General features: G+C 41.1%; 1 protein-coding gene across 3 annotated transcripts in view; it reads right to left on the minus strand.

Annotated features, from left to right (window-relative positions):
- LOC111968852 (collagen alpha-1(XII) chain-like) overlaps positions 1 to 8558 on the minus strand; it is an 81188-nt gene extending 72630 nt beyond the window's left edge. Inside the window, exons 1-9 of one of the 3 annotated variants that reach the window (XM_023994760.2) lie at positions 8239 to 8558; positions 7305 to 7410; positions 3871 to 3987; positions 3608 to 3751; positions 2559 to 2615; positions 1325 to 1588; positions 872 to 1036; positions 570 to 743; positions 6 to 296 (exon numbers count right to left, since the gene is read on the minus strand). In XM_023994760.2, the coding sequence (XP_023850528.1) occupies positions 6 to 296; positions 570 to 743; positions 872 to 1036; positions 1325 to 1588; positions 2559 to 2615; positions 3608 to 3751; positions 3871 to 3987; positions 7305 to 7374 (1282 nt within the window). In that variant the 5' untranslated portion in view covers positions 7375 to 7410; positions 8239 to 8558. The remainder of the gene's footprint in view (positions 1 to 5; positions 297 to 569; positions 744 to 871; positions 1037 to 1324; positions 1589 to 2558; positions 2616 to 3607; positions 3752 to 3870; positions 3988 to 7304; positions 7411 to 8238) is intronic. The other 2 variants (XM_023994759.2, XM_023994761.2) reach the window with 2 other exon arrangements.
- Between the last annotated feature and the right edge of the window lie 2495 nt (positions 8559 to 11053).

Here is an 11053-nt window from a genome sequence, read left to right on the forward strand (position 1 = left end):
CTCACCCAATGACACCTTGACAGGCTGAGTCTTCTCCATGGCCAGGACAGCATCACTGGGTGTCAGACCCTTCAGGGCGAACAGGCTGATCTCGTACTCAGTCTCTGGGGACAGGTCCCGGACGTTGACGGAGGTCTGGGTGGGCCCCACGTATACCACCTGGCGCTTCATCCCAGCCATCATGGGCATCAGGGTCAGCTTGTAGCCCGTGATCTCCCCCAGAGAGGCATCCCACGTCACCCTCATGGACTTAGAGGAGATCTCAAGTACTTGGAGGTTAGAGGCCGGTTCCACCACTAGAGACAGAACAAATGTAGTTTGGTTAGGCAACACTTTAACAATACATTTACAGTTACAAAGTTGTTGATTTGTTACATTGACCATACCTATTTCTGACAATGTACTTGAAATAAGTGAAGATTTAAATCAAACAATGGAAATGTGATGTAATACATCATCTATGTCTTACCGTCATCTATAATGTCTTACCATCATCTATAATGTCTTACCGTCATCTTTAATGTCTTACCATCATCTATAATGTCTTACCATCATCTATAATGTCTTACCATCATCTCCGCTCACTAGAGAGTTGAGCTGGTCTTCCACACTGGAGCACACCTGAGTGATGAGCTTTTTCTGCACTGCCTTGATCACATCAAAGTTAGGAACATTGTAGACATGTGTGTTGTGGGGAGTTGAGGCCATTTCCTTCAGTTCATCCTCATCTGCTCCTTTGATGCCTACATTGTGAAAAACATCTTAGAAATTAGCCTGAGAAATGGAGTACTCTGGACATCAGCCATTACAGAATCTCCAGGCACACACAAACTAAAAGCATTATAAGGATGTTCTCAAGAAAGAGCAGTACCTAAGGCAAATATTTCCACTCCAATGTTCCTGAGTCGTTTAGCATACTCCTCCACTGGGTCCTGGGATTTTCCGTCTGTGATGATCATGGCTATCTTCGGAAAGCCTTTCCTGGCGCCAGCCGCCTCCGTAAAGATGTTTTTCAGCAGGTAGTCCATGGCATCCCCTAGACACAGAGTGTAACATCATTTACCTTTAAGAAAATAGTGTTACCTAAAATCTTTCAGCGTAAGATAACATTTATTGTCTGTGGGCAGAAGCCTACCTTGAGAACAAGCACGGAAACAGAAAATAAAATGGAAGATTTGCACCAATGTTCTAGTTACACACACAGATCTCAAGTTAGGATTCGGTCCAACAAGAATTTACAAATGATCTACAGGATATCCATGCACTCACTGTAAGGGATCAAACATGTCCAAGTAGGCTGTTTAGTCACACCTATCACGTATACCTGTCATGGTGTTTCCTCCCTTGTAGGGCAGGGTGTTGATGGCTTTGAGAAGCTCTCCTCGTTTGGAGTGGCGGTTGAGGGGGAACTCAGTGCGGGTGTCTGTGCTGTACTGGACCACGGCCACCCTGGTCTTGTCCTCTCCGATGTCGAAGGCACCAGCCAAGGCACTGATGAAGCTGCGGATGTGCTTAAAATTTTCCCTGCCAACGCTCCAGGAGCCATCCACCAGGAAGACTAGGTCTGCTATGGCATTGACTGAACACTCTGGAGGGGTGGAGATGGGGATGGGGAGAGAGGAAACACAATTAATTGTCTGAACACAATCTGACAGATTGGTGCATGAAATTGGTGCATATAATGAAAATATCTGACAGATGACATTCCAACAGTCATGAAGACAAAAATGTGTTTTTATGGACCAAATAAACACTGAAACGTTCAACGGTATTGTTCGGTTTTATGTTTTCAAACCCTAGTGGGTTTTTAAATCACAGATCCATCAGATTCTCTGGAACATCCAAGATGCAATAATTGGCAGGACTTCTATGAATGTCTTGAATCTTAGATCCCCTAGGTCTATTTGACTCTTTATGCGTATGTGCTTYTCACATCTTGTTATTCTCACCTTTTGAAGATTTCTTGATAAAACATAAAATATTCTACGGATTTAGCAGGACAATTAGGTCAATTGTGAGAGCGCTAAGAGCATTCTACCAGATTTTTCCCGGGACTTCTGGTTCAATTTCCACCAAAATCGTACATAGTGGGGAAAAGTGAGCGTGTCTCCCTGTCAATCCACAGACTGGACTCATGGAGAGGCAAAGAACTCCAGTAAAAGGACTTCTGGTCAGAGCAGTAATCCTTTCCACTTCTTTCAACATTTAATTTAAAGGATGGACATGCACAGAGTTGGCATGACAGTGACGTCATCCCTCTTATTGGATTATGGGAGCACAAAAGGAACCCGTTTGCCTCAATGTGAAGACTGTTTTCAATTACGAATTACAGTGTACATTCTCAGCCACTGTCGGTCCACCTGTCTGCTCACACTGTGACAACTCAGCAGTACAGAAGGGGTATTTGAGGCTGAGGAAAATATTCCAAGGAAAACTATTATGATTATGATGGAAGTTCATGGAAAAACACAAAAAAGGTACTGGAAAAAATGGTACAGCTATGTGGACAGGCAATGGGCATAGAGGGGATTGGTTGACATTGAGATAAACATACTTACTGATTGCATCTGAAGTCTGAGGTCTCCTTGCTGTTCCACTTGTGTTACTGGATTGAACTGAAACACAAGAGAACTTGAACTGTTATCATGACATCCTGTGTGCCATATGCCATGTATAAATCCAAGACAATCAACACATAATCAAGCCTCTTCAATGGGATATCAACCACACATATAAACATATTTTTCCTTGTTCATTAGCTATAAATTATTAAAGTTTCAATAAACACATGTGATTTCCTTCTTCTGATGTGTCTAGAAGCTAACGCTATAAACTCTCAGTTGTTCCATTAAAAATCTTATGTTTTTCATCTCACTTGGCAGCTACACCATAGACAGCTGGAGGCTTGAAACTATGTAATTGGCCCATTGTTCCTATGGCTGAGTGATCTGATCTGAGGTTAAACCCTTTTGATATCAGTCCACATCAGGCTTTTAGGAAAGCCATCTGACTTTTCACACAAGTTATTTTTAACCTTGTAACAGCATCAGAATACATCATGGGGCCCAAGCTTCCAGCCATCCAGGACCTCTATACCAGGCAGTGTCAGAGGAAAGCCCAAAAAATTGCCAAGGACTCCAGCCACCCTAGTCATAGACTGTTCTCTCTGCTACCACACGGCAAGCTGTACCGGAGCGCCAAGTCTAGGTCAAAAAGGCTTCTTAACAACTTCTACCCCCAAGCCATAAGACTCTTGAACAGTTAATAAAATGGCTACCAGGACTAATTGCATTGTCCACACCCCACATTTCTACACTGCTTCTACTCCCTGATTATTATCTATGCATAGTCACTTTACCTCTACCTACATGTACATATTACCTCGGCTAACTGGTGCCCTCTCACATTGACCCTGTACCGGAACCCTCTGTACAGGAACCCCCTGTATATAGCCTCGCTACTGTTATTTTATTGTTGCTCCTTAATTATTTGCTACATTTCAACTTATTTTTAAGTAATTTAAGCATTTCACTTTAAGGTCTAGATCTGTTGTATTTGGCGCAGGTGACACATGACATTTGATTTGATTTGAATATTCAGCACTTACTAGTGAGCTGGCCAAAGATGGGTATACTCTCCTCTGTGCCATCATAGGAGATGATGGACACTGAGTAGTCCAGATCAGGAGTCAGGTCTGTGATAGATGTCTTTGTAGCAGTGGCAGGGAGGTTCAACTCTTTGGCTGGTTCATCTGGTATATAGAGAATGGGTTGCCATTAGCATTGGTGCAAATTATCATTCAGCTTGGCATGAAAAGCTATAACTAGTAAGGCAAACGTCAATTAACGGATGAGATCAATAAATACGAACCTGTATCCGATACAACTTGTATTCTGTAGCCTTGTATCCTGTGCGATGGTTTTCTCCATGACATTTGCACTGTGTTCTCATTTAGAATTTTAAATTTCAAGTCTGAGGGGGGCTCCACTGCAAACAAGAGAGGAACTGATGTTAACTTACATGTAAGCAAAACATGGGTATGAGTATATAAGTGTTGATCAAGTATTTTCAGCAAGGCATTTTATATCAAGCATTCACATTTAGCCCAACGATAAACACTTCATGACTGAAGTTGAGACGTTCATTGTTGAGGGAGACAAAAACCCACATCCATGGTAAATGTGACAAAAAATAAACTTACAACAACATTTAAAAAGTGTGAGAAGCCATTTTGGAAAACAAAATGGCATTTGTTTGAGTTGCACAACCAGGTGACCCTAGTCAGCAACTCAAGCACCGGAAGTCTGGAGTAAACAACATTAATACAGAACAACTCCACACAAAACTCCCCTAAGGACAAACATTGAGTGAACCATCCAATACATGCTGAGTGCAATCATTACCACGCATGCCCAACCAACCAGCACCAACAGGTTGCTCTCAAGTCATGGAGTTGATTGGAACAACACACAAGTACAACAACATTTTCATTCCAACGTTACTGATTATACAATGGAGTCAAGATTGCCAGGTAATGTTGATGGCATTTGCTGATTTTAACACATGTTATATATACAGAGTATATATACATATTTTGACAAAGTATTTGTATATTTAGAGACTCTAGCACAAGTCATTGGCATACATCCATTGCAAACCTTGCAAAAAGAATACACAATGTGTCACGGGAGACTGTTGTGTACGTTCTTTTCATTGGCAGAGTGAACAAGATTGCATGAGGTGCTGGGATACTGCTTGCCTTACACAGGCAAAATGAAGAGAGAGTTGAGATACAGAGGAAAATAATTTACAAATATATAGAAAATAAAAAGAATAAAACAACAACAGGTGCAATCTGACAACTACACGCGTGTCCACATTGAGCTGGCTGCCACGGCACCATGCACATGTACATGAGAAAGTTGTTTAGAACAACTTGACAAATTGGATGAAAGTTCCCATGTACATGACGGACCACACACAGAGATAATAAACATATTTTAACATGATATTCTTCCTCAGTTGGGGTTCACATGCAACCTATTTAGATCAGCTGAGTGTTGAGTGACCTTTCACCTTTATGTGAGTACAGTTAAATGGGAAACAAAAGTGTTTGGACATATAAACATGTACTTGAGGGTAAACAGAATAACAAGATAGCTAGAACTGTGAGAATGTAAGAGTATTAACATCTACGAAGTGAGGTGCTGTAGGAGTGCCTCTTCCTCCTCTAGCCTATGTCTGTATAGGCACTTCTTATATGCTACATACTATAGTCCATGATGATGGTGAGTATGTGATGAAGACATACATGCTAAGGCTGGCCTTGCAGACCATGTCAGCAGGTGGGTGGCATGCAAGTTGTTGAGGAAGGGCAGTGGGATGGGATGCAAGAATATYATTGTAAAATACCCACTGAGAAAGCCACAGCTCAGGACACACTGAATGCACAGGCGGACAACAACTAGGACCTGAGCTAAGCTGCTATTGGTACACAGTAAAGGAGGATCACCAACCTGACATCAATTCAGGGGGCCCGGGAAAGCTCCCCTCATGTCTCCAAGAAAGTCTCTGAACAAGAATAAATAAACCCACTTGGGGGTAGGGAGGGGAGTTGAGTAAAGGGGAGATGGGGAGGGGAGATGGAGGGGGAAGTTGGGTAAGGAAAGTGGGTAGGGAGGTTGTTTTCACTCACAAGAGCAAAGAGCTGTGTCACTTTACTCAAGTTGTTTGAGCATCTTTGTAGAAAAAGTCGCAAAATAGTTGGAAACACAGTTGTTACAGAGTTGTTACTGCGCACATTTTCTGTTCAAWCTTCTCATCTTGCATTTTAACGTACTTTACTAAAACAAGACATTGAAAAAAATCATTGAAGATATAAAACAATCACAATAAACATTGGTGGATATCTTTCAGTCAAGTTCCCTCAACAGGTGTGGATGCAAATCACAGCAACCTGCCTGACCAGAGGACACCTCTGCCTTCCCCATGAGCCAGACTCTGGCTACTGTCAGTAACCTTAGTCTACAGACAGTCAGTCATTCAGAGGAAAGAGCTATGACTCTCCAAAAGAGGCAGAAGGGATGCCAAAGCAATTTCGCAACATGTACTGACAAAAATGACTACATATTAACTTTCCATATGGATTGCAACTCAACGTTTTCGAGAATGCCCCATTCTCTTTGTCTTTGCCCTGTCTGAGGATTAATTTGCGATTCTCATATTACATATTTCCATTCCGTTAGTGAAGATATATGGGAGTAGACATTGGACTCCCCAAAAAAGCTTTCAGGGGAAATAATCAGAACTTTCCATTTTGGGTTTTGTCTTTGGTCGGAAAATGTTTTTACACTTCAAAAAAACATTATAAGAATTGAATTCTCACGTTTTGAACATCAGGGATATTGAAACTATGATCTCACATTTCTACAAATGATCATGTCATGACCACTTATTTTGTTTGGCGATCGAAATATTAGAAATACTCAAATCTAGAAAAGCTAATGTAACTTAATTTTAGTTGACATAATTACAGAGGGGAATAACTAAACCATGAAATTATTTTCGTTTTACTTATTTTTAGTGTACTTTTGTTTTAGAACACATAATTGAAAGAAGAAAAAAAAATCCTATCCAATTTTCAATGATGGAATGACAATTGTGTCCTGGATTCTTTTACCGAACCATAACATCAATACGACTATGGTTACACATGATGGTTTCAGAGCCCTGTGAGGACTCTGACATCAACATAAAAGTCAGATCCAACTGTTGAGACAGTAATGTCACATACTGGGTATTACAGATGACTGTTGACGACATAATATCAGAGTCCCTGATTTCTCATTGGCATAGTTGGAGACATTTCCTGATTATGGTTTCATGACAGAGTTTGTATATGTCCTATCATAATTATAAAAACTAATTTAGAATATATTATATACATGTACCAAGATTGAGTTAATGCAATTGTAAGTATTCTGAAATAACTCATAATACATTACAGAACAAGAGAAGAGGTTCAGGACAAGTCAAAACAAGCACAATACACACATAACTGGGTATCATTTTATTAATCATACTGTACAATGCATCAGGGTTGTTTCCATGTGATAGTATGTCCACACACCCCACACACCCCCAAACCCCTACATCCTAAACACTGTAATCAAACAACTAGAGAGAGAGAGAGAGAGAGAGAGAGAGAGAGAGAGAGAGAGAGAGAGAGAGAGAGAGAGAGAGAGAGAGAGTTGAGGGGTATATGAAAAGGTTTGGCAGGAGGGATAGGGGGAAGGGACATTTACCTTGAGCTTCAACTGTGGAGAATAACACAGCAACAAAGGCAGCCACCGCCAGCGACAGCCTTATCTTCATTTTTAGACGTTATGGGTCAGCAGCACATGAATCAATCTGAGAAGAGAGTTGCATAAACATTTTCAAACCCATTTAGTGTAGCGTTGGGAAGAGAGTGGACAGAAAGTCACGAGCCCTTGAAAGGGAATAGATTACATTTCCCTGACTGAAAGGGCATCTGGCAGTGGAGGAATTTACCTAAACCACTGTCTGGCAAGATTTGGTTCAATGAAAAGAGAGAAAAAAGTAGGCCTATTTAACGACCTAACTTCTGTCACCTTATGCATGGTTATCTCAAAAAATAGAATCACTTTTTTCTGAACTATATTCGTTATTAAGCACAAGTAGTCTAAAAAATTATTTTGTTCACTCACTGTTAATAAATAATGTAATCATAGTTCAACCTGTTGTATAGATTAGGCCCATATATTATAAAAGTATATATATTATGTAGAATAAAAAACTTTTGTCAAAACAATGTGCCCAATAGCAAATGTATCATTGCCTTAAAGTTAAGTTTTACCAATTATCAACTAATTTATTGATTACTTTGGCTAAACTATTCTCCTTCGATGCGCATACTCTCATACAGTATAATTCTTGATTCCACACTGGGTCCAGAAATAATCCAACATAGATGTGTTTCTTTATGGACAAACTATAAACTGAAGAATTAACGACCGCGAAAAAAATCACTAATCTTGCAGTTATTCCCAGAAATAAATTCATCTTTGCATTCCTGTATCCATCCAGGTCTTTGAAAAAGCGCATAAATAGCACATACAGATTAGCACAATGTCTTATTCATTGAAAGGCATTTATTTTGTATGAATTTTGAATTATTTCTAATCAACAGCAGGATAAAATAAAATATTTGTAGCTCACCTGGTCAATTCTGACAGAATAAAATCAAAAAATGTAAATGCAGTCTCGTTGAAGACTCCCCCTCTAGAAACTAATAGATAACTTTTAGGAGCTCTGGGTGTACCCTTCTCTCCTCTAGCTGGCTACTGGAAGCTCCAACAGCAGATGTCCAAGAAAGAAGTCTCTGTCCAAGTGGGTAGAATCTTTCCACAATCTGCTACTTAATAGGGGGCTGTTCCCAACTCTCATTTTACCGCCGCAAACTCTTACGAAAGTCCACCGGTAAACCTTGCCATGGTTTGATATATGAAACATCCACCAGTGGGAACACACTTCTGGAAAGTGCATTCTTTTCTGCATTCCTTTGGCACATCACGATCTTCTGTTCTAAGTGCCTATAACGGGTTAACAGGGATAATGTGAGTCACAGTCTATATAGCCAGTCAACCCTGAGGAAATTCAAATGTAGGCTATATTAGATTTTTTTTAAACGGTCTACTTACTATCTATTTCAGTGAAAGTATTTGTTCAATCAATAAAAACCACTTGAATTTACTATCCAAACGACCCGTTCGTGGATTTTCTTGTGGATCTCTCGGAGACTATATGCAGTCGTCCGGGCAACCTAGACTACCTGCGGGTAACTTGTACACATATACAATTCCACCGATTTTAAAACACAATGACACGGTCCTACATTTAATGACAACTGCAAACAATAAAATATATAACTTATTTAGTACAATTTCACTTGATTAAGTAATTGTACATGACAGGTAGTCCCAGTGGTGTATCGGAGGGTATACCCACTTATTTTCTTATTGTTATTCACTTCTTTATCCCCACTGTTACGTATCAAAGTGGTATAGTGGACGTGTATGTCGTATAAATTAATAGGACTGATGGAAAGGATAGGAATGTCTAGCTTAAAATATTGATAAACTATTATTTATTCACATTTTAGGGGCAGCAATGTACACACTGCAGTTGGCCTATGCATGGATATTCCAAAATGCAATTAGCGGGAAAACACCATTCTAAAATGCGCACCGCACATGCAAGTGGAAATATCTGTTAGAAAGAGGGGGGACTTAAAGATGCAACAACTATCATGTTTGATAATATGATTAGGATAATGCCTTTATCTGCTATACAATGAAAAAACGTTGACATAAACCAATAGAACAGGGGAACGCATACGAGTAAGTCTATAAAAATAATTGCCTCCACGTTTYTACGGTGGGGTTTTGGCTATAGGCTACTTTGAAGCAAGGTAAGACAAGCTTCATAATATGAAGTAAAACGTCCAGGTTTAAAACAAGGAACAGGAAAAATATTGCGATGCTACTGATAGGTCTGTCTTCTGGTTAATTAGCCCATATCAACAGCCTTGAACAGCTTGGGTATCATTGAGGCAGTGTCACCTCTTCGGATGATTGTAAACATGGTGAATGGATCTTCATGGATCAGAAAATGTCATTCCAGTTTCCTCAAATCAAATCTACCTAGATAAAATGTCCCTCATTTCATGATCAGTGAGGGCCTCTAGTGTTTAAAAGCAGGAAATACATTTTGGGCAGAGCATTGAAAGTCAACTAAATAAGCAGAAGTAACCATTATCCTATAGGCCCAGGGGCTTTTGTCCCATATAATGGTTTATCTATTGGTTCATGTACACAATCACAGCTAAAAACAGAATTGCTATAGACAAAGTATATACACTGCTCAAAAAAATAAAGGGAACACTAAAATAACACATCCTAGATCTGAATGAATGAAATATTCTTATTAAATACTTTTTTCTTTACATAGTTGAATGTGCTGACAACAAAATCACACAAAAACTTTCAATGGAAATCAAATTTATCAACCCATGGAGGTCTGGATTTGGAGTCACACTCAAAATTAAAGTGGAAAACCACACTACAGGCTGATCCAACTTTGATGTAATGTCCTTAAAACAAGTCAAAATGAGGCTCAGTAGTGTGTGTGGCCTCCACGTGCCTGTATGACCTCCCTTACAATGCCTGGGCATGCTCCTGATGAGGTGGCGGATGGTCTCCTGAGGGATCTCCTCCCAGACCTGGACTAAAGCATCCGCCAACTCCTGGACAGTCTGTGTGCAACGTGGCGTTGGTGGATGGAGCGAGACATGATGTCCCAGATGTGCTCAATTGAATTCAGGTCTGGGGAACGGGCAGGCCAGTCCATAGCATCAATGCCTTCCTCTTGCAGAAACTGCTGACACACTCCAGCCACATGAGGTCTAGCATTGTCTTGCATTAGGAGGAACCCAGGCCAACCGCACCCAGGGCATATGGTCTCACAAGGGGTCTGAGATCTCATCTCGGTACCTAAATTGGCAGTCAGGCTACCTCTGGCGAGCACATGGAGGGCTGTGCGGCCCCCCAAAGAAAATGCCACCCCCACACCATGACTGACCCACCGCCAAACCGGGTCATGCTGGAGGGATGTGCAGGCAGCAGAAACGTTCTCCACGGCGTCTCCAGACTCTGTCACGTCTGCACATGTGCTCAGTGTGAACCTGCTTCATCTGTGAAGAAGCACAGGGCGCCAGTGGCAATTGCCAATCTTTGGTGTTCTTCTGGCAAATGCCAAATGTCCTGCATGGTGTTGGGCTGTAAGCCCAACCCCCCACCTGTGGACGTCGGCCCTCATACCACCCCTCATGGAGTCTGTTTCTGACCGTTTGAGCAGACACATGCACATTTGTGGCCTGCTGAGGTCATTTTGCAGGGCTCTAGCAGTGCTTCCTCCTTGCTCCTCCTTGCACAAAGGCGGAGGTTAGCGGTCCTGCTGCTGGGTTGTTGCCCTC

This window comes from Salvelinus sp. IW2-2015, linkage group LG9, assembly GCF_002910315.2.
Source record: "Salvelinus sp. IW2-2015 linkage group LG9, ASM291031v2, whole genome shotgun sequence".
Classification (NCBI taxonomy): Eukaryota; Metazoa; Chordata; class Actinopteri; order Salmoniformes; family Salmonidae; genus Salvelinus; species Salvelinus sp. IW2-2015.